This window comes from Mytilus californianus, unplaced genomic scaffold (assembly GCF_021869535.1).
Source record: "Mytilus californianus isolate M0D057914Y unplaced genomic scaffold, xbMytCali1.0.p SCAF_11, whole genome shotgun sequence".
Classification (NCBI taxonomy): Eukaryota; Metazoa; Mollusca; class Bivalvia; order Mytilida; family Mytilidae; genus Mytilus; species Mytilus californianus.
The window spans coordinates 16,695,302-16,720,220 of record NW_026262593.1 but is presented as its reverse complement, the minus strand read 5'-3'; the positions used below and the strand labels follow the sequence as shown (position 1 = coordinate 16,720,220).

The following is a 24,919-nucleotide window of genomic DNA, read 5'->3' as shown; positions in this document are numbered from 1 at the left end:
TTAAAGTTTTCTAATCAAGGTCCCGCACTGGGCATTTACAAGCAACAATGATAAAATAGAAATAGATACATACACAATATGAGTACAAACATGATACATTATACAGCATACGATCATGTGAAAGTGTAATAGATAACGTTTAAACCCGCTGCATTTGTCTGCACCTGTCCTAAGTCAGGAATCTGATGTTCAGTAGTTGTCGTTTGTTGATGTGGTTCATAAGTGTTTCTCGTTTCTCGTTTTTTATATAGATTAGACCGTTGGTTTTCCCGTTTGAATGGTTTTACACTAGTAATTTTTGGGGCCCTTTATAGCTTACTGTCCGGTGTGAGCCAAGGCTCCGTGTTGAAGACCGTACTGTGACCTATAATGGTTTACTTTTATAAATTTTGACTTGGATGGAGAGTTGTCTCATTGGCACTCATACCACATCTTCTTATATCTATAAACAAAATGTAGAATAAGTTATATTGAATTGTCCAGCGATGCAGCCCTGGGTTTATATCAACATTACTATCATTGAAGTTTCTATAACCTCCTAATTATATTGAGATAAAAACTTATAAGTTGGTGGGTTTTATAAAAAACTTTGATACTACAAAATACAAATGTAGACGAAGAATAAACTTTGATACTACAAAATACAAATATAGACGAAGAAAAAACTTTGATACTACAAAATACAAATGTAGACGAAGAAAAAACTTTCATACTACGAAATACAAATGCAGACGAAGAAAAAAATGATAATACAAATTAGACATGAAATAAAACTTGAATTTTATTAGCAACAACATGTTTTATCATATGTCTATAATAATGTCATTTCAAATGTTAATGTTAAACATGTAGAAAAAGCCACAATCTAGCCGGAATATACGGAAGCCCATTTAGGACCTTTCAAAAATATAATTTGAATTCGAAATCACAAATTTAAACCGTTATCACGAATTGTATAATTTGTTATAACAGATTAGATTTGTAATAACAAATTGGTGGAAATTGTTATAACAGATTTTATAATTCGTAATTACGAATTAAATTCGTTATCACAATTTTTTGTAATTTGTGATAACGAATTAAAATCGTTATAACGAATTGTATAATTTGTTATAATGGATTATATTCGTGATAACGACGTTATCACAGTTTTTATGTAATTTGTGATTTCAGATTAAAATTCATTATTACAGATTTTTAGCTCACCTGACCCACAGGGTTAAGTGAGATTTTCTCCTCACTTTGCGCCCGTCGCTGTTCATTAAATTTTACAAAAATCTTCTTTTTTTTAAACCTTTTGGCCAAAGTGAAACAAACTTGGCCACAATCAATTTAGTTTTAACGAATTTTGTTTGCAAATTTAGAAAAAGGGATTGGACACTTAATTAGGGATATTTTTTGTTTTTTGTTTTTGTAAAGGGGCATAACTCTAGTAGTTTATTAACATTTGGTTGAGGCAAACTAAATGTAGAGAACGGAAACGACAGATTTAGCACTTTGTCTATTTATAAAGGGGCATAACTCAAGAACGGTAGAAGTGACGCCATTCAATTTCAAATTTGATCTGTGTTTTGTGGTAATAAACATAGTGTATAAGTTTTATAACATTTGGTTGAAGCAAACTCTGATGTTCAGTAGTTGTCGTTTGTTGATGTGGTTTATAAGTGTTTCTCGTTTCTCGTTTTTTATATAGATTAAACCGTTGGTTTTCCCGTTTGAATGGTTTTACACTAGTAATTTTTGGGGCCCTTTATAGCTTACTGTTCGGTGTGAGCGGCACGTACGCGACTGACGGACTGGACTGACAGACAAGGACTAGACTTAATGTCCCCATTGCCTAGCGGCGGGGGCATGCAAACTGTGTTTAATACTTATACTTCGTAACCGATACATTTTTATTCATCATTTTTTATTTAAAGTCTTTTTAGACCGGCGATTTCCTTCGTGTGTATAGCCCATGAATATATTTTACACAGAGGCAACAGAAGTAGTTTTGGCAACATGGTTTATCGAAGTGTAAAACCCAGGAAAGAAAATCGAACAGACTAATCATATTCAAGTTTTTGTTGATAATTTATGCTTATAATTCAAGAACTATTTGACAATGACGAAAACATAATAGGAGTGCATGCAATTCAAAAACAAACAACAGATATAAGGAGGAAGAAAATGGAGTATAATGTGCAAAAGTATATATAAGATAAGGTTAGCCTGGAGTGTAGTGAAGTGAAAGAAATAAATAAGGAACAACATGGCCAACATGGCCAAAAATAGAACATAAGGGTAAAAAAGGGTCAATTGCCGCTTTCAATCATGTGAAATTATTTGTAGATCTTTGCTTTCTCAGTGATCATTTTCGCTATAATAATTGATTGAAAGATTCTCTCTATCTATCATAATTTTCAAAATAATAAACAAAACACAAAATAAAAAAAAACGTCAATAAAGGAAAATTATTCCTATAAATAGTCATCTTACAATTTTGATGTAAATAGACAGTACGTAAATCTTGTGATTCCAAACAATTCTCTTTCTATAGCGGTTTTCAAGATAAAAGAAAAAAACTTGCATTTTACCCTTGTGTTCTATTTTAGGCTCATTGCACACATTCTTCAAACTAGAAACCATGATTTATTGCTCTCACTTCACTTCACTCCAGGCTAGCCTTATCTACTTGTGCACTTATATTCTATTTTCTTCCTCTTAATATCTTGTGTTTGTTTTTGAATTACATGCAGTCCTATTATGTTTTCGCCATTATTAAATAATTGTTATATTATTAGCATATCAATAAATGTGATTGGTCTGTTAGATTTTCTTTCCTAGGTTTACACTTCGATAAACCATGTTGGCGAAACTACTTTCGTTGCCTCTGTGTAAAATGTATCCATGCGCGATACACACTAATGATATTCGCCGGTCTAAAAAGACTTTAAATAAAAAAAATAAGGAATAAAACTATATCGGTCAAGAAATATGAGGACTAGACACATTTTTTTCTGGAGATTTTTGGTGTGTAAACTGGGTCGCTGACTAATAAACTTACATATCAGTTTGTGAGTTAACCCACCCATTTTACACGACAAAAACTTCTAGGTACAGTGTTTTTGTGTTTATATTTGTACATGGAGAAGACGTCACTAATGTTGTTTCAGTTTGTGTCCAATCCCTTTTGCTAATTTTGCAAATAAAATGCGTTAAAACTAAATCGCCCCGGATTGTGGTCAAGTTTGTTTCACTTTGGCAAAAAAGGTTTCAGTGAAGAAGATTTTTGTAAAAGTAATGAACAGCGACGGGCGTAAAGTGTGGATAAAAGCTTACTTAACCCTATGGGCAGGTGAGCTAAAAATCTGTGATAATGAATTTTAATCCGAAATCACAAATTACAAAAAAACTGTGATAACGAATTCCACAAATTCGTTATCACGAATATAATCCGTTATAACAAATTATACAATTCGTTATAACGATTTTAATTCGTTATCACAAATTTCAAAAAATTGTGATAACGAATTTAATTCGTAATTACGAATTATAAAATCTGTTATAACGATTTCCACCAATTCGTTATCACAAATTTAATGTTATAACAAATTATACAATTCGTGATAACGATTTAAATTCGTGATTTCGAATTCAAATTATATTTTTGGAAGGTCCTAACTGGGCTTCCGGAATGACATGGATGAATTAATCGTAAAAATTAACATTCAAATATTTTTAAATATTCCAGATATAAAACCTTTTTATGCTTGTGATAGCTACTGGCGTATTTATTAGCTCTTTGTAATATGTAATACGTAATTGGCAGGACTTTTAAACAGCTGATTTAGATGACCGTGCTTTCATATTCAATTTTTATTAAATGTACGTTGACCAAAAGGACATACCATTAACAGGAAATAAAACAAAATTAAATAATTGGATCAACATAGAAATTGAATTGATAAAGACCTTATGACGATCAAGATATAGAAACTAGGTGGACGTGAACAAAAACTAGATTCACTGAAAAAGACGGGTTTGACGCCGAAAACAACCATCACAAGTGAAGGAAAGAATTAGTGAGTTCATTGGATAAAAATATGAAGTTCGTACAGAGAGTATCTCTGTTAGTTTTTTGGGTATTTACATTATTATTTCTTAATAAGACCGTGATAATTTCTTTTTCAACGTACCGTCAAACAGTGTACAACAGCTTTGGCGAAAGTTTACAGTACGCTACGGAGAAATTACAATGCGTGACGGAGAAACTAAAATATGTTACAGAGACAATGGTATACGCTACGAAGAAAACACAAAACAATACGCAGAAAATACAATTATTTCAGGGAAGAAACATATCGACGCAGTTTGAGAGCTATTATATCAATTCTTCTACTGATGAACTTATGGACCCATTTATCCATCAACATCGCTACGAATTATTATTAAATCAAAAGTTGAAATGCAAAGGGAAAAATGTTTTTCTTTTAGTTTTTGTACATATGGCACCGGGCAATTTTGCTGGACGAAACTTGATAAGATCCACATTTGGAACTGTTTTTAGTTTTCACAGTAAACGCATTGAACATGTATTTGTGCTCGGCAAAACCGAAAATGTAACACTTCAACAAGAAATCGAACATGAAAGTAAAAGATACATGGACATTATTCAGGGTAATTTCATAGATTCATACAGAAATTTAACATACAAACTTTTGTTTAGTTTGTTTTGGGTGAACAATTTCTGCAACCATGCGAAATTCGTCATCAAGATGGACGATGATATCATAATCAATATCCCACTCATAGTGCCCTACTTAACAGAGAAGGTAAAGGCTGGACAAACATCTAATGTTCTGGAATGTAAAACGATAACGGAAAATATTCCGGTCCGTGAAAGGAACAATAAATGGTTTAAAACACCGGAAGAATATCCATTCACGAAGTTTCTCCCGTATTGTGCTTGACACAGTTCTATAATGTCAATTGACGTTGTAAGAAAAATGTACAGAGCATCAAAGAATGTACCATATTTATGGTTAGAGGATGTTTATGGAAGTGGGTTTTTATCTTTGCTTTAAAGCTAAATATGTTTATGCCGAAATATTATTTTGAACCTGTGATAAGTAGTTTATATGGTAAGCCATGCAGTTTATTTTATTTGAATATTTTAAAAAATTACACCAATTCATTAGAAATGTGGAATACTATAACAAAATATAAAAAAAAGACTCAACTGTTCGATTTGACTTAAAAATGAATGAGCGAGTTCCCTACTGGACGTAAAACACAACATGAAATATATAGGAGACGAATTTCACTATCTGTTCATATGTAAGTCTCCTCAACTGGTTAATATTAGAGAAAAATTGATTCCTAGTTATTATACGAAGTATGCAAGTAATCAGAAGTTAGCAGTCTTATTGCAATGTTAAATTATATAGACAGGTGTCATCTTTTATTAGAAACCTATATAACTTATTTTGATATGTATATTGTTTTGTATACTGTTTTATTAAATGTTTTTTGTATTTTCATGTTTATTGTTGTACATTTACCTCTTGTTACACATATATGTGTCTGAGCGCTGCTTTATAATAAAATCTTGAAAGAAAAACTTTAATTTGATACATTTCTTTGTGATCCACGAAACCTTGATTAAATCCTAATTAAGCACACATTTTAAAAAAAAATTCCCATTATTATTAACAAATGAAGTTAGTTGCAAGTTTGCACGACCACAACTTATGGTAAGTTACCTCTAAACTCATATTGTTTACAAAGTTTCCAAAATATTTATGAAAACACCAAATCAAAAAGAATGAAACACTCAAGATATATGTTTAATTTTCTGCAATGAATATCGAAATGCAGGGAATATTCCCTACAACTGAACGAATATTTTTTTAACCTGTTTAAAATGATTCCGGATGTGACATGCTATGTTTTGGTGGTATTACATTTAAACCGGATGTGACGTGCTATGTCTTGGTGGTATAACATTTAAACATGATGTGACGTGCTATGTTTTTTTGGTATTACACTTAAAACGATGTCATTTCATAAAAAGATCTCTATTGTTTACTTATGAAACCCGAATATTCTATTTAACTATTTACTAAAATTAAATCGGGAATAACTAAAAAGACACAGCCTCTTCAGAATCAGGGGATCCATAATAGTACAGAATATCATATTTACAATATAGCATGTAAGAATTGAAGTGCATTCCGTTGATCATTTGTATCATAGAGGTCTTCGGTTAATGTGATTTTTGGCTACTATACGAATTCATATATAAAACAAGAACACATATGATTGATTTATAGATGGCTGTTATTGCCTTGTAAAATATTTTGTTTTTGTTTTTTGTTTTTTGTATTTTGTTCGTTTAACACATTCGTCTACCATTGAGAAAAGGGTGCTATAATAGCTTCCGTTGCGACATGGGTCTTTGTTCAACCTTATTATTTTAAAACATACTCTATGGGTTTTTTTCTTTGTTGAAGGCCGTACGGTTGCTTATAATTGCTTACATCCAATCCACTTCATTTGAACTTTGCTGGATAGTTGTCTCATTGCCATTTAGAGCCAGTCTGTAATAAAACCATGCAAAATGGTCCGAATCCAAAATATTCCAATCAGACTGATATTTTGTATTTGAGATACCTTATATTTAATAACTATTTGTGCAAAAAATATTTTGAAAAAATATCAAGCCATTATTTGTATATGCATAACCATCAATAAATTTCCATTTTTGTACTGACAGAAGTCCGTTTTTAGCCTATTTTAGGTTATTTAGATTTTTTAGTGTTATAGAAAAGTAACAGCTTAATAATAACACATACTTTAACAAACCACATAAAAGGAAAGGAAATTAGGGCTGTCTTTCAAGTTTTTACATTTCTCAATACCCTTATTGGCAGTTCCGTATAACATGGTTTTGAAAAGGTGCCGATTAAGCAAAATTTGTTTATTTTCAAAGGCCTGATTATTATAAGATCATGTTTTGTTTTCCATTAAATGCAATAAAGAATGGAGCTTATATACTTATCTACAAAATGCAAGAAAATGGTGCTCGGCAATTGATACCTTCTTGCCATAAAATAACAATTTAAGATAGACATAATGGCAATTTTGCCGTATTTGTGATTTTTTTATTGGTTAAAATAGAAACTTTACAAATGTAAGTGAAAGTCAAAATACAAGAAAAATAATGACTGAACTAATGTTAATTTCTTATCTCGTTTGAATTACCTCAGTTTAACTTAGTTTTAATTAAAAAAAATACTAAATTTGGATGAAACAAGGGTATTTTCTTTCACAAAATAGTATGAAAATGTAGACAACATTCATGTAATCTATTTGCAGAAGCAGGGCCAGATTCTCAATATAAAAATAAGGAGATGTGGGTAATTGCCAATGTGACAACTATCCACCAAAATTCAAATGAAGTGGATGTAAGCTAGCAATTAAAGGCAACCGTACGGCCTTTACCAATGAGAAAACATATACCGGCTATAAAATGCTCCGACATGAAAAATATGAAACAATTCAATTGAGAAAACTAACGGTCTAGTTTATAACAAAACAATTTACGAATAACAAATATGACAAACACGGTACAGGCACATAAAGAATGTGGCAGGGTTAAACATGTTTGTGAGCGCTCAACCCTCCTCTAACCTGGGACAGTGGTGTAACAGCACAACATAAGAACAACTATAGGAATCAGTTGAAAAAGGCGTAACTCATCAGATTGATACAAAGCAGAAAAGCATAAAAAAACACAGACGGGACGTGCCAGGTTGTTAAAATATCATAGACTTGTGCTTCTTGCCTAGAAAAGGCCTTCATATTTTTATACTAAACATCAGGAGTCTACTCCAAGTAGTTGCTGAGAAAAGTGTCTGAAATTTTTGTGACGCTGACAAGGACGACAGATAGTGATCCCTGGCTATATGTCATGTATGTCGCTTCTGGAAACACATGTACAGTCGACATAACAAAAATTTAAAAATTTTTCCTAAGTTTTTTCCTAGAACGTAACCATAAAATCTCCATCAACTTTAGACATGTGAATAAGACATGTAAGATGCGGTTTACTACCAGAGACACAAAAAATATTTCAAATTGCAATAACATTTATTTTATACCCGGGTACATGTAATAAAAACAAATTTACACACATAAATGGTTAAACTGTGGTGCAGACATTGTCATTGTAATGGTTATATTATTATTCAGGCTGTTTGTTTACTGATTATATAATACTAGCAAGTCTGTCATATAAAAAAAAAAACACATGCAAAATCGTCTGAAGACAAGTTTTTATACGTGAATGGAGGTATCGGCAATCAGGAAGTAAAAGGTTGATAGATCTGAAAACATTACAAGTCATCACTATAAAGCTATATACCAAAAATTTCAACATAGTAGTTGAGAAAAGTGTGATGAAAAATTCGAAATCTCAAAGTTTCGGCAAAAATGAAGTAGAAAGTCCTTTGCAAGGGGATAAACAATTTTTCAAGATCAATAATTTCGGAAGAACATTTGATGTCGAAGAAGTATTGTCATCTCCATTTTCTTTTATCTGAAATAATTTTGAAATACAAGCCAAAAACTTCTGTATGGCACCTATATTCTATTTTCAAAAAAGAACTGTTGGGCATGTTTTTTACATACCTACTATTGACACAATTTTTAATCTAGACACTCCATGAAAGTGAAAATATTAAGTCACATTACAGCTAAACAGGTATTGTTCCATGATGAATTCAAAGATATTCAAACTGAGAACTAATAGTTGTTACCGGCTCTGACATTTCATTATGGTATTCAATGGTCTCTATTTCCTGCAGAAAATTGTAAATATCCTCATCATCTTCACTTATATCTGATTTAATCACTACTGGCGAACCAAGTTTCACATGATATGCAAAGAGACTTCTAATTTGGGATGGAGAAAGCCATTCCTCTCTAGAAAACATTTTTGATCCATTTTCAGTTCTTTGCATCTTCGACTCTATTGATATTCTATCTAAGTTAGGTCTTTTTCTAGTTGTGCTACATTTCAGACAGATTTTGTAAGTAATGGTCATTTTTAACCTTTTTTGTGAAGCGTTTGCAAGGCCTAGTTGTTTTCAGAGCCTATCCTTCCCTAGCCTGTGAAACTTCTGAAGATACAGATTGTACCAATACTTTATACTGCATATCTACTGCTATGTACTTTTCAGACCAAATCTTTTTACCTTTATCGTAACTATTATCACTCTTATTACATCGCGATGTCCTTGAGGTCATTCCGATGTATTGCTATCGCCTAGATTTCCATTATGTAAATTGGTTTTGGGTTTGTAACCGATCTATAAACATGATAAATATGCGCACATAAACGAGTGCAAAATAACATTCCTTATCGTTTGATATAAATACATCTCTTCAATGAATACTGATAAAAATATTTTTGTTTACAACATAAATTTATAATATGAAAATGTTTTGTAGTTAGATATATATATATAAGTAAAAAATCATTGATAATATCAATGCACACGTACCGAAACATTGTGTTACAGCATTCGGAAGAATATCTCATAGAACGTTTTGCGACAATACCGGCAAGGACCGGTAACTCTGTAATTGTTTTTGCGGGAAAATATGAATGCCTACTCGTATCCAATCTTAGAAAAATCGAATTTTTACAGAAAAGTGTCCACCATGCACTTGCATTGCACTATTACTAGAATAGTAGAATAGAATGATATACAAATGGATGCAAATCATATATATATATGTAACTGTTATTTTAATATACAACAAATCAGTGTAATTTGTATCACTACAATATAATAGTTATTGCGGTGAAGTTGAATTTCCTGTCATTTATTCATCATCCACGCACGAACTTGTCTCAGAAAAAAATATATATCTGTACATTAACCTCATTTTCAGGTAAAGAGACATGTTGTTTTTTTCTGAGACAAGTGCTTTTGACCATCCTCAAGAACTTGTGGTCATCCGATGTTCAGTACTTCAGTACTTTGATTATAAACATAACGTCCGTTACAAATATGTGCCTCAAGAAATCTTGGATGTGTATACACTTTTACACAGCTCTGTTCAGGGCAATCAATCAGGCCATCGAACTCATTTTCTGGCTCATAAATATTTTCTGGTGGGTTTGAACCCAACCCAGCTGAAAAATTGTCATTTTCAGTCTATTTTTCGATTTTAATACGACCTTGAGAGGTGAACATTGACCAAATTGTGTTTCTTTGTCATTCAATTATTACCTTGTTGTTACATCAGTCCATCTACACCAGCTTGAAGTAAATGTGACTTGAGTGTCTTGCTGGGGATTATTATTGGCAAGCCAGGTCTGCCTGAATGTCCGTTTTTACAGATTTCCGACAAAACAGCGACCTAAATTTTACAGACCAGATTTTTTGGGGCCATATTATACCTCCTTGTGTTCCTGTACCACCTATGCATTCATTTAGGATAATCGTTAATACTTACGGTCCATGCCATTCACGTAGTGGCCATCAAATGACTTCACCCCCACCTGATTTTGGCTACTTTTCACATTTTTCCGATTTTGAACTCTAAGAAGGGCATTAAGGTTGTCATATTTTCATAAAAACTAATCTGGGAAGAGTTTATGGACCATGAATTGCATAGTTAAACTCCCTGCTACCAACACAGTTCAGCTGGGGCAGTTCTAAAAAAAGTATGGAGGGACATACGGGCTATCAAAGAGTGGCGGTTGCAATTACGACTACAGGCGGGATATGGAGCAAAGGGGTTAAAGATAAATAAATTTTCAAAGATACAATGTCCATGATATATGAAATAACTATATAAAAATAAGGAGATGTGGTATGATTGCCAATGAGACAACTATCCACTAAAGTTCAAATGAAGTGGATGTAAGCAATTATAGGCAACCGTACGGCCTTCAACAATGAGAAAACCCCATACCGTATAGTCGGCTATAAAAGGCCCCGACATGAAAAATATGAAACAATTCAATTGAGAAAACTAACGGCCTAATTATAACAAAACAATTAACGAAAAACAATTATGACAGACATGAACCAACGAAAACCACTGAGCTACAGGCTCCTGACTTGGGACAGGCACATAAAGAATGTGGCGGGGTTAAACATGTTCGTGAGCGCTCAACCCTCCCCCTTACCTAGGACAGTGGTGTAACAGCACAACCTAAGAACAAACTATAAAAATCAGTTGAAAAGGCTTAACTCATCAGATCGATACAAAAAAAAAAAACATCAAACAGAAACACAGACAGGACATGACAGGTATATATCTATCCAAGATCCCTAAAAACAAAACAGACACTAAGTACAGATCTGAGAGTATTCGCAGTTACTGACAGCTAGTTTAAAGCCAATAACAACTAATTATAAAAATCATGTATCTAAGACTAAATTATCAATCAGTACACATCCAACATCCAATGGATTAAGTGTAAAGACGTCATTAACAGTCAATGACCTTGTGCAATGCCAAATATAGGTATCGACAGATTGTAGTACCGTTAAAGTAAATATGTGTAATATTTAGTATTCCCGGTAGTTTTAATTTATTGATAACAAAGTCAATATTTATACCAATAAAAACAGTATCCAGAGATTCAATTACATTGTTGGATTGGTAACCTTTTCGAATAAGTTTATTTAAAGGACTGATAAGTTTACCCGGATCGTATCCAAATTTCCAGGCTTGGTTAACAACATCACGGTAAAACTTAGGATGTGCTATTCCGTTAGAAATAAGTTTTCCACAGGTACAGCCAAACTTACCAACCAAATATTTGTATCTATGGAAGAAATTAGTAAAGGTTTTAAGTAATTTGTGGTAACGAAATCCCCGACTTAATAATTTACTAGTAATACATAGATTACGCTCATTGAAATCAAAACGTCACTACAGACACGGACATAGAGAACGCGTTGGGATATATAAACACCATAAGACGGTGCCAAAAGAACATCACCGTCCAAAAAAGGAAAATTGACAATAGGGAAAGAAACATCTTTCCATGCATTGTCTTGAAAGATGAAATCTATTTGGTCGAGGCTTAGAAACAGGCTTAAATGCGAGGTTTAATGAATAGTTTTGTGCAGAGAACAAAAAAAAAAAATATTTCGAGACAATGCATGGTTATTTCGTTTATACTGCAATATGAAATAATATAAAAAATAGAACTTTTGATGAAAACATTGCATTTTGTGCATGAGGTCATGTGTAGTCTTTTGCTACATCACAACCATGACAAGTCTATTTCTATGGGAACACACTATCAACTACAGTAACAAGGTGTTATGCTGCCATTGACTATTAATGATAGTATTAAAAGAAGAATGTTTCTGTGATAAAGGGGCATAACCCGACGGTGAAATTGACGCCACCCAAACTCGAACTTGATCTGTCATTTCTATGTTTGGTAGTAATAAACATTGTGTTAAAACTTGAAAACATTTGGTCAATGCAAACTCAAGTTATCCTGTGGAAACCAAATGTGGGACAAACGGATGGAAAGACGGACGGATAGACTGACACCGATGGTCATGGGTAAAACTTTATGCCCCGTCCCCTAAGGCTCAAATAGAACAGTTGCAGTATAAATACATGCAAAAACTTAACCAATTTACTCAAGTGGAAAAAGTAGGTCATGGTAACCTAATTGATAGTGTATCTATTGTAATACCTAAGATCTATCTACTGGCCTTGTCTAGTAGCTTTAACTAACACTAAAACTTAACCCAGATACGGACAGACAGACGGACAGACAGACGGACAGACAAGGGTAAATCTATATACATCTTTCACTATCATGGTTGGGGCATGAAAACCATAATCTTCGAATATAAGCATTTTGTTTTGACACTGAATTTATCACGGCCAGTACCAGGCAGGCCACGTATGACAAGCCTTATACACGAAGCCATGATAAAATCAGTCATAAAAAAACAAAATGTTCTATATTTCTTTTACAAATGTACTGGATATTAGAAATATAGTAGAAATTATTTTATTATTGATCAGATTATTATTAAAATTACTTTTTTATTGATTAGATTGTTATTGAAATTTTTTTTTTTTTTTTTTATCAGATTATTATTTTTAATGAAGATCTATCATTTTGTCTATATTAGTAGAAGCAGTATTATAAAATTTTGAGAATGATGTACCTTCAACAAAATTCTAATCTAAACCAATGACTTTTACCATATTATGTATACATGTACCTGATTCATTGCAAAGGCTGTAGCCCGAATAATTCAGTCCCTCCCTGTGATCGACTCTCCCACTCGCGAGGTTAATGTAGCCATCGTAGAGCAGTGGAATATAACGACTGAATTATTTGGGTTACAAAGGCTGTAGCAAAATCTGGAAGCTGGGAGCATTGGGTTTATTAATTAGAAAATGTAAAGCCCGTGGTGGTTTCCAACACAGTATTTTTACGAAACTTTTTGACTCTATGGTATGGTCAGTCATAAATTATGGCTCTAAAATCTGAGACACTAGAGAATTTTCATGCATCAATGCTATACAGAACCGAGCCATGAGATTTTACATGGGGGTTGGAAAATATACTCCCAATGATGCAGTTATAGGTGATATGGTTGGAAACCACCATGTGTTAAACAGTGGACAAATATTTGTAGACACTGGTCTAGATGTGTAAAAATGGACCATAGTAGAATAAATTATAAGGTTATTGAATGTTCAGTAAGAAAAGGTAATAGTAGAATAAAAAACTGGAGTTATCATGTTTTGGATATTTTGAAATTTTATGATCATGAAATATTCTGTAATATTAATGATTTTACACTCAATAAAAATACAATTTCAAAGATGGAAGAAGAAATATTTGATAAATATAAAAATGACTGGTGTATAGTGTTGCTTCATATGGTCAAGGATATAAGTTAAGAACATATAAGATATTTAAGTCTTCATTTTGTATTGAATCATATTTGGAACAGAATTTACCACTGCGGTATCGTAGTGCTTATTTAAAATTTAGATGTGGAGTAGCACCTTTAAGAATTGAAACTGGTCGATATGAAAGAAAGGAAGTTAATGAACGAACCTGTTCAAAGTTTAACTGTAATAACGAAATAGAAGATGAAAATCATGTGATTTTAAAATGTTCTCTATATAACGATTTAAGACAAAATATGTTCACTGCAGTGGCACATACATTGTAACTTGTTTATTCTTGTTTTCTAATTTTGAAATGTATTTTACTGTATATAATATATATGTTATGTACAAATGTATGTGGCAAGACTTTAATAATAAACTATTGAATCTTGAATCTTCATTCCCTTCACAAACTTTCTTTTCCTCAACATTTATGGTACATTCCATTTTTATCTGCACCAACTGAAACAAAACAGAAAAAAAATAAACAATCTTATTATCCATAGTACATCCTGTTTCTCCCACTTTTAATTACATGCCTATATAAACATTGGGGTATTTGTTGTTTTGGTAATTAAAGTTTGTTTCTAAATTGTTCTAATTATGTGTACCTGTAATTCACCTGTAAACTTTAAAAAATAGTCTTTATGTCTTTATTTTACAATATTAAAAATGTGTTTTTATTTAAATAGAAGTTAGTAACTACATTTGCTTAAACCATGTAGTAAAAGACATTTGTAAAATGCTTTAATAATCTGTTATTAGATATAGGAAGATGTCGTATGAGTGCCAATGAGACAACTCTCCATCCAAGTTACAATTTATAAAAGTAAACCATTATAGGTCAAGGTACGGCCTTCAACACGGAGCATTAGCTTTTAAATACATGTATTTATTTTCTTGTGGAATAATACCTAAAAAAAAGGAATCTATTCATCATTTATTACTGAAAAAGACTTTTATATTTGACTTTTACCTGATCCTACTGGAATAAGTTGTTTTTTCAAAAGCCAGTATTTTTTTACAGGGTCGATGTGGTTCCTTCATCACATTTTGCCTCACTGTTAGCAGGATGTCTTTGGATTTACACTTCGTAGAATTGTCCCGCAAAAAAAATCGCCAAAAAGTCTCTGGGAAGTTTGATATGAATTCTAGTCACTTCAGCACCTGGTTAAATCGGCACCTGGTCAAATCGGCACCCGTGATAGTCAATTCGGCACCTAGTCAAATCGGGACCTGGTTAATTCGGCACCCGAGGTTTCGCACCCAAAATTAAAATTATGTTTTGCAAGTAAACTATTCGAGACTCCGTTTTCTCCATATTATTTTTATATTTTCACTCGAGGTGTCAACGTTTATTTGTTGCGCCTTTTGTTTGGTCTGTAATATTAAAATTTTGTCTTTGGTAATTCATAATTTTACTATAACAACTCCTCCTCAACCTCACTAAGTTTTGTCCAAAAGCTTGAATTTGAAACATCATCTAAACAAATAATAATTGCCAGACAAAATTTTAATATAACACATTATACATTTTTTTTTCATTTGACATTTTTGTATTTATAATTGTCTTTTCTTAATTTTCATTTTGTATGACTGAGTTCAACATGAGTGTAAAACGTGTGCGTCTGAGTTCATGTGTGTTGAGTCTTGTGCGTCTGAGTTCAACGTGTGTGTTCAGTCATGTGCGTCTGGGTTCAACATGTGTGTTCAATCTTGTGCGTCTGAGTTCAACATGTTTGTTCAGTCTTGTGCGTCTGAGTTCAATGTGTGTGTTCAGTCTTGTGCGTCTGAGTTCAACGTGTGTGTTCAATTTGTACGTCTGAGTTCAATGTGTGTGTTCAGTCTTGTGCGTCTGAGTTCAACGTGTGTGTTCAATTTGTACGTCTGAGTTCAATGTGTGTGTTCAGTCTTGTGCGTCTGAGTTCAACGTGTGTGTTCAGTCTTGTACGTCTGAGTTCAATGTGTGTGATCAGTCTTGTGCGTCTGAGTTCAACGTGTGTGTTCAGTCTTTTGCGTCTTGGTTCAACAAGTCATGTACGTCTGAGTAAGAATGAGTGAGATTGATGAAAGTGATTTGTTATTTGTTTATTGTTTCTTTTGAACTTTTTGTAATTCAGATGTAATGTTTTAGTATGTAATATCAAAATTCGGGTCAAATCGGTGAACATGAATTGACAGCTAATGATTATGCCCCTTTGAATAAATATAGAATAAAACTAAACTTAAATGACTGATGCCCAAAAAACTTTAGACTTTGACTATAGACAGTTATGCACAGACGAGAAAGCAGTACTATTGGAACAAAAATGACTTGATAAAACACTTTTTGAATGATTCACTTCTTCATTTACACGAGTCGAACATTACATACTTTAATCAAGTGACTTTAATCCCTATGTTGCAATACTGGATATGTTTTGTACAATCGGGTATATGAATTAAAGGATTGGTTCTTTGCTTATTGTCAAGTGGTAAACATTACATGCATATCCAGGACGACAGCAAACTAACATTATATAGGTACATGTAGGATTAGTAAGATTGGTCGGCCGTGATTAAAGGCGAAAAATTTGAACTGCCACAGGGAAACAATACCAAAGGGTTCGTTGGTTGGTAGCAGACATTTGACCTTGCAGAGGCGATCCATGGGGGTTGTCACCGGGTGCACGCGACATTCTATTGGTGTTGGCAAAAGTGTTAGATTAGCCTGAAGGCAAGTGGCAAATAGTGCATGCATATTCAGGAGGACACCAAACTAACAATATAATAGGTACATGTAGGATTAGCAAAATCGGTCGGCCATGATTAGAGGTGGAAAATGTGGACTGCCACATGGAAATAATGCCAAGGGTTTGTTGGGGTGAGACAGACATTTGACATTGCAGCAGGCCAAAAAAACGGAGCCATCAAATGTTTTTTTGTTATCATTCTTAAACATTATAAACGGACGTGGAATGCGTATTTATATATTCTACACAACCAAATGGATTCAAATCTTTTCGCAAGGGGTTTAGGAGAGGCAATCCAGGGGGGGTTGTCACCGGGTACACGTGACAATCTCTTGAGGTTGACACACATGGTGCACCATTTAGAGTATGATAATCAATTTGAGATAATCCCAATACATTAGATTTACATGCAGGCAAAAACACGTTTATACAATGAACATGTTATAACCGATCTTTAATTACTAATTCGGATCCTTGATGTGGAGGTGCCAAAAGGAAGAGACATATGTAAATATTAAACTTTTGTCTTAATTTCTCCAATTAATATAATAGAGAATGGGAACGGGGAACATGTCAAAGAGACAACAACCCAACCAAAGAGCAGAAAACAGTCAAAGACCAACATTATGGATCTTCAGCGCATCGAGACAATCCTGCACCCGAGGGCGGGCTTCAGCTGGGCTCTAAACAATTATATTGTATACTAGTTCAACGAAATGTACGCCTCACTAAACTCCGAAGCATACAAATGAACCAAAAAAACACACAGAAGACTAACAACGGCTAGAGGTTCCTGACTTGGGACAGGTGCAAAAATGCGGCGGGGTTTAACATGTTTTGAAAGATCTCAACCCTCCCCTATACCTCTAGCCAATGTGAAAGAAACAAACACAGAGCAATACGCAAAGTAAAACTCAGTTTTAAAGAAGTCAGAGTCAGATGTAAGAATATGTAACAGAAGAAACTAGGCAAAATGACAATGATCAACATAAATTAACAAAGGACTACTAGAAATTACTGACATGCCAGCTCCAGACCTAAAAAAGTTTATTCATATTTTAAAGTTTAAGAGTTATTGTTAAATTTCTCCGACAATTAATGTTTTGCTAATTTGATGCCCGAAATCCAAATGAGTATCCGTTCTGATTTTATTAGCAATATACCCACTCTTGGCTATATAAACTTTCTTCAAATTTCGACTTTCAAACTTATTCTTTACCCCTGGTGCAGGAACGACCACAAAACCAGCCTCCATAACAACGACTCTTAATGGACCCAGCATGTCATTGCTCTTGTTCCCATGGAGATGGATTTCATGAACCCAGACGCGAGTGTTGTAATCGAAAACCTAAAAATACTTCAGTCCAAGTGGGCTATCGGTCTGGTTGTATTTCTGACAAAATACAAAAGAAACATTGCCAAAGTCAATAAATGAAAGCATTAGGAATCACTTTCCAAACAAATGTCATTCTTTTAATTGCCTACATGATAAGTGTAACCAGGTGTGAAAGTCAGCGTCCAAAAGATGAGCTCAGGTTCCTGACAATCTAATTAAAATATAGAATTCGGATTTCGTTATCCTTATATGTACAAGCACCGAGTTAAGATAGATCTGAATTTTAATCAGATTGGGTTTCTGAAAATGTTTTTACTTTGGTGGATAGTTGTCTCAATCATACCACATCTCCTTATTTTTATATAGTATGTTGAAATATGTTGCATGGTGATGGCTATCTTAAATATGAATCGGCTGCAAAAACTTAAAATAAGTAAAATTCCTGAGATATCACAATTTAATAAGCCAAGTGATTCCTCAGAAGATCTTTGAAATCGAATAAGGTAAATTATGTTGATTAAAAGAAATTTTATATTTAATACTTAATTTGTAACGGATAAAGGCCGGAGAATTTTTGTTGTTGAAGGTTTCGTTATGTGGAGAAGATTATACACAATGAACTTTGAATGAATGTGTTTTATATACGGTATGCACATATTAAATTGTGTTATTAAAAAGCAGTTTACTTGTAAATAAAAATCTAGATGCCTGGCAAAAGGAAAACGTTTAGTTGACAAAGAAACAAAATGCTTAAATTGCACCCGACTAACCCCAATTAAAACAAATCGGCTGACAGAAATGTTGGAGATCATGAACAGTGTGTATACCATATTATATTTTAGTTAATGTGTACATGCATATGTGTGCAGTATGTTACAGTATTTCATACATAATGCAGTACAATGAACTGATGTCAGTGCAAAAATCCTTAATGCAACACTTGAATAGAGTGCTCAATCCAGTCATATACCTCATAATACTTCCAATAAGTTGAATTCCATAACAGTTTATTGTAAAACTGCATAGATATCTGCAAAAAAGCCTTGTCAGTTAGCTATATTGGTGGAAATAGTCAGTACAAAATTAGTAGACGTCACTACATGCACAAATTGTTGGAAACAAATATATGCTGGATGTGTACCTCTTTTTGACATTAGAATAGACGACCATCTCTCGTGGTATGCACACATGACAAGTGATTAAATTGTTTCAACATCTTTTCTTTGTCCTGGCTTGTATTGTACATTACGTTGTTCACTACTAAACCAATATAACATATTATATCTACACCAGCTTGACATCATTGAAAATAAACCACGCCTACTAACCCCATATGAAATATACACGGTCTCCACGCGGTCTCTTTTAACCAATGATATTCCTAGAAATGTAAAGGAGGTAAGATAAAACATATTATATCTACACCAGCTTGACATCGTGCTGAGTGAAATCTTCACCATGCCTATTTATATTGCTAAGTATATATATTATGATTGTATGAACTCCGGGCTGACTCTGGTACCTGGATCAACAAATGTATGAAAGATTTGATCACATCTTCATAAATATGTATACACTTGTACTTTGTGCATTGAAATCTATATAAATCTAAAGTTTTCCTGTTTGTAGAGTTTATATGTATGTATTACCAAAATGTATGTAGTTGGTATGTCTGTAAAAGTGTTATTGATGTGGACATAAGGCTGAAATGTATAGAAGGTGTGGACTTCAATTCTCTGCAGAGTAGCAAACAAACAAATCCCCTGCAGAATGACACATAAACAAATCCTTTGCAGAATGGCAACAAACAAACCCCATCAGAGTGGCAATTAAACAAATCCTCTGCAGGAGGCAAACAAATAATTCCTCGGCAGAGTAGCAAACAAACAAATCCCTTGCAGAGTGGCAAACAAACAAATCCTCTGATAAGAGTGGCAAATAAACAAATCCTCTGCAGATTGGCAAACAAACATATCCCCTGCAGAGTGGCAAACAAACAAATCCTCTGCAGAGTGACAAAAAAACAAATCCCCTGCAGAGTGACAAACAAACAAATCCTCTGCAGAGTGACAAACAAACAAATCCTCTGCAGAGTGGCAAACAAACAAATCCTCTGCAGAGTGACAAAAAAACAAATCCCCTGCAGAGTGACAAACAAACAAATCCTCTGCAGAGTGGCAAACAAACAAATCCCCTGCAGAGTGACAAAAAACAAATCCCCTGCAGAGTGACAAACAAACAAATCCTCTGCAGAGTGGCAAACAAACAAATCCTCTGCAGAGTGACAAAAAACAAATCCCCTGCAGAGTGGCAAACAAACAAATCCACTGCAGAGTGACAAACAACAAATCCTCTGCAAAGTGGCAAACAAACAAATCCCTTGCAGAGTGGCATTCAAACAAATCCTCTGCAGAGTGGCAAACAAATAATTCCTCTGCAGAGTAGCAAACAAACAAATCCTCTGCAGATTGGCAATCAAACAAATCCTCTGCAGAGTGGCAAACAAATAATTTCTCTGCAGAGTAGCAAACAAACAAATCCTCTGCAGATTGGCAATCAAACAAATCCTCTGCAGAGTGGCAAACAAATAATTCCTCTGCAGAGTGGCAAAAAAACCCTCTGCAGATTGGCAAACAAACAAAACCCCTGCAGATTGGCAAACAAACAAATCATCTACAGAGTAGCAAATAACAAATCATCTGCAGAGTGGCAAACAAACAAATCCCCTGCAGTGGAAAACAAACAAATACACTGCAGAGTGGTAAACAAACAAATCCCCTGCAGTGGCAAACAAACAAATACACTGCAGAGTGGTAAACAAACAAATCCCCTGCAGTGGCAAACAAACAAATACACTGCAGAGTGGTAAACAAACAAATCCTCTGCAGAGTGACAAACAAACAAATCCTCTGCAGAGTGTCAAACAAACAAATCCTCTGCAGAGTGACAAAAAACAAATCCCCTGTAAAGTGGCAAACAAACAAATCCCCTGCAGAGTGACAAACAACAAATCCTCTGCAAAGTGGCAAACAAACAAATCCCCTGCAGAGTGGCATTCAAACAAATCCTCTGCAGAGTGGCAAACAAATAATTCCTCTGCAGAGTAGCAAACAAACAAATCCTCTGCAGATTGGCAATCAAACAAATCCTCTGCAGAGTGGCAAACAAATAATTCCTCTGCAGAGTAGCAAACAAACAAATCCTCTGCAGATTGGCAATCAAACAAATCCTCTGCAGAGTGGCAAACAAATAATTCCTCTGCAGAGTGGCAAAAAAAACCTCTGCAGATTGGCAAACAAACAAATCCCCTGCAGATTGGCAAACAAACAAATCATTTGCAGAGTGGCAAATAACAAATCATCTGCAGAGTGGCAAACAAACAAATCCCCTGCAGTGGCAAACAAACAAATACACTGCAGAGTGGTAAACAAACAAATCCTCTGCAGAATGGCAAACAAACAAATCCTCTGCAGAGTGGCAAACAAACCCCCTGCAGAGTGACAAAAAAACAAATCCTCTGCAGAGTGACAAAAAAACAAATCCCCTGCAGAGTGGCAAACAAACAAATCCTCTGCAGAGTGACAAGCAAACAAAATTAGCCATCTTAAATATCCAATTCTATATAAAAATAAGGAGATGTGGTATGATTGCCAATGAGACAACTAACCACCAAAGTTCAAATGAAGTGGATGTAAGCAATTATAGGCAACCGTACGTCTTTCAACAAAACCCATACCTTATAGTCGGCTATAAAAGGCCCCGAAACAATTCAATTGAGAAAACTGACGGCTTAATTTATAACAGAACAATTTACTCTTACCCAGATTAGTTAAATATTTCAGGGAAATTTGTGATAAGTAAGTTGTATGCATTCTCCACCTGTATAGTTGTTCTCATCATTGTGCTTTGATTGATAGTTGTGCCATTGGCAATCATACAATGATTTGATTAATGTGAAAAGTAAACATTTTATTCCTTTAGCAATTGAAACAAATTGGTGGATCAACATCATACGTATGAATGTCTGTTTGGCCTTGTGAGTTTCGTCTCTCCTTTTTAAAATGCCATGAAAATTGATTGCTGTCGTTTTACGCCACTTTCAGCATTATTGGCTATATATCGAGGTGGTCAGTTTTTTTGTGGTGGAGGAAGCCAAAGTGCCTGTAGAGAACAACCGACCATCGGCAGGAAAACCAAATAAGAAATCAGTGTTTGTTCATGTGCACTTCGGACCCATCAGCAGGCGTTACATATGATTTGATGAATGAATATTGAAATTGTAATGACGATTTATTTCTTCCGCCACTTCGTCGAGGCAAGACACAAACTACTCTGTAAGATAGTTTTCATATTGTCAACCTAACCACATCTTCTTATTTCCAAATTTATTTTAAAGACTACTTACATGGATCCTATTTTGTAAAATTATTCATCTTAACTATATGTCCCAAATCAGCTGTTTAGCTATCAGTTTTTTTATGATTTTTAATTTAAAAAAAAACAATCAAAGAGCTTTGTATGTGAAGCTCTAAGGGGTAGGTGGTCATTGTTTCTCCTGATTTCAGTGTTTTCAATGTATAATTATTGAACAGCACATGTATTCCTGATTCAAAGATATTCGACCTGTATGACTCGGAGGTGCGATGGGGACGCTGAAATGCGATAGTCTGTTTGACGCGTGATGGCTAGTTTAAAACCCCCTCTCTACTAATCAATTCCCTTTTCCCGTAAAGTATTAAAGTTTATAATCTATTAACTTGTTCCCATGTTGAATATGCATACAATTTTTTTATTGGTGTATGGATTTGCATTCATTACTATTCATAAAATATTTATGGCGTTCCGGTAAAGCGATGATTTATATGCGCATGGTTGAAATAAAAGAATTGTTAAAAGAATCAGCATCCTACAATAAGCATGTCTGCATATACTTTTGCATACTCTCGATGATTTACTTGAAAACCTGAAAAACTGATTATAAAAGGGCGCAGATGTCGAACCCTGAACAGTTGGGGTAAGTATGGACACAACATTCAAGTTTGATACAGCTCTGAATTTGGATTGTGATTAAATATTTGACACTGCCTATGTTTCTGACACAGAATGAATGAGGTCTAAGAACTTAAAAATTTTAAATTTGACATTTACCTATTATGGTCCACTATAACCTACTTTATAAACATCAGGTATAGAAAATTTCGAATAACATAAGATTGAAGATAAGTAAGATGGAATATAATTGAAAGGGAGAAATTAAAACAATAAAACATGAGAATATAGAAAACTAACGTTTGTGGTTGTTTTTAAAGTCTGACTGTACATTTGTTTCTCGGTCTTCGTTTCATAAAATGATGCGGACGCTATTTAACAAACTTGAAATTGATCATGTGCACAAATCGATGTCGAGATGAGGCATCGAAGTTAAACAATTGTAAAAGACAGAAATGGACACGGAAACTCTCCTGGAAACGGTTTCTATGTTTAGACTTGAACAGCCAGCAGTATTGGATTTTAGAAGACTTAAAATCTTCTTCCACCAAAAAAGTTGGGACATAAACTTTGATATCAATACCCATCTTGTACCAAATTTTATTTAAAAACTTACACAAGCAAAAGATACTGATAAAATACTTCCATAATTCTTATCAACTGATTAAATTTGAAACAGTAATTTATTATAAATTTTGATTAACAAATGAACTATATGCAAGTGTATATCTAAAATAACGTAGCTGTTCGACCGATCTTTTCTTAATTTAAGGACAAATAACATGTCAAAGTTGGCAGTTGGTGATTAAAATGGTGTATAAAGATTCTGCAAGTCATAAAAACACATAATTAGTTTGATCCATGATATGTCTTCAACTAAGAAAACTGCACCATCTCAAAATCCGGAGTGATCACATAGATATATAGCATGGCTGAATGAAAAATCCTACTTTGTGAATAACCCCACTGATTCGAACAACAGATACACCAAAGACAGCATCATTAAAACGCTCGATATTTTTTTTGTAGAGTTTGGTGGATCAATAGACAGTCAGTATATCAATGGGTACTGATTGTGCACCGCGAAGGATGAAGCATTTGGAGTAAGATATGATTACCCTTCCAGAGAACCCAAGAAAACCACCGGTATCTGGTGGTACTTACCATGAGCAACACGAAGGATGAAGTATTTGGAGCACATGATTACCCTTCCAGAGAACCCGAGAAAATCTCCGGTATCTGGTGGTACTTACAATGAGCAACACGAAGGATGAAGCATTTGGAGCACGATATGATTATCCTTCCAGAGAACCCGAGAAAACGTCCGGTATCTGGTGGTACTTACGATGAGCAACACGAAGAATGAAGCATTTGCAGCACGATATGGTTACCCTTCCAGAGAACCAGAGAAAACGTCCGGTATCTGGTGGCACTTACGATGAGCAACACGAAGGATGAAGCATTTGGGGCAAGATATGATTACCCTTCCAGAGAACCCGAGAAAACGTCCGGTATCTGGTGGTACTTACGATAAGCAACATGAAGGATGAAGCATTTGGGGCAAGATATGATTACCCTTCCAGAGAACCCAAGAAAACCTCCGGTATCTGATGGGGTTCGTGTTAGTCAGTCTTTAGATTTGAATATAGTGTTTTGTAGACTGGTGTTCGTCTCTTCATGTTTTTATGTTTTGTTATTGCCATGGTGTTGTTGGCTTTCCTCGACTTTCGAGTTTTAATTGTGCCTCTGGTATCTTCTATCTCTTTTTAAGAACACATATGTTAACATTGTGGAAACATAGTGTCATCACACAAACTTTCATACTGATTACATTTAAAGCAAGGCAAACAATTAATACAGTTAGCAGTAGGTAAATCTATCTAATTCACATCAAACCTTTTTGTAACTTGATCAT

The 24,919-nt window shown here is 34.2% G+C and overlaps 1 protein-coding gene across 1 annotated transcript; it reads left to right on the top strand.

The window, feature by feature from the left end:
- The first annotated feature begins 4,313 nt into the window (after nucleotides 1-4,313).
- Nucleotides 4,314-5,452, top strand: LOC127719682 (beta-1,3-galactosyltransferase 5-like). Its single transcript, XM_052225921.1, is given in 1 exon segment — nucleotides 4,314-5,452. A coding segment is annotated over 1 exon segment (579 nt). The 5' UTR covers nucleotides 4,314-4,487; the 3' UTR covers nucleotides 5,067-5,452.
- Nucleotides 5,453-24,919: the final 19,467 nt, after the last annotated feature.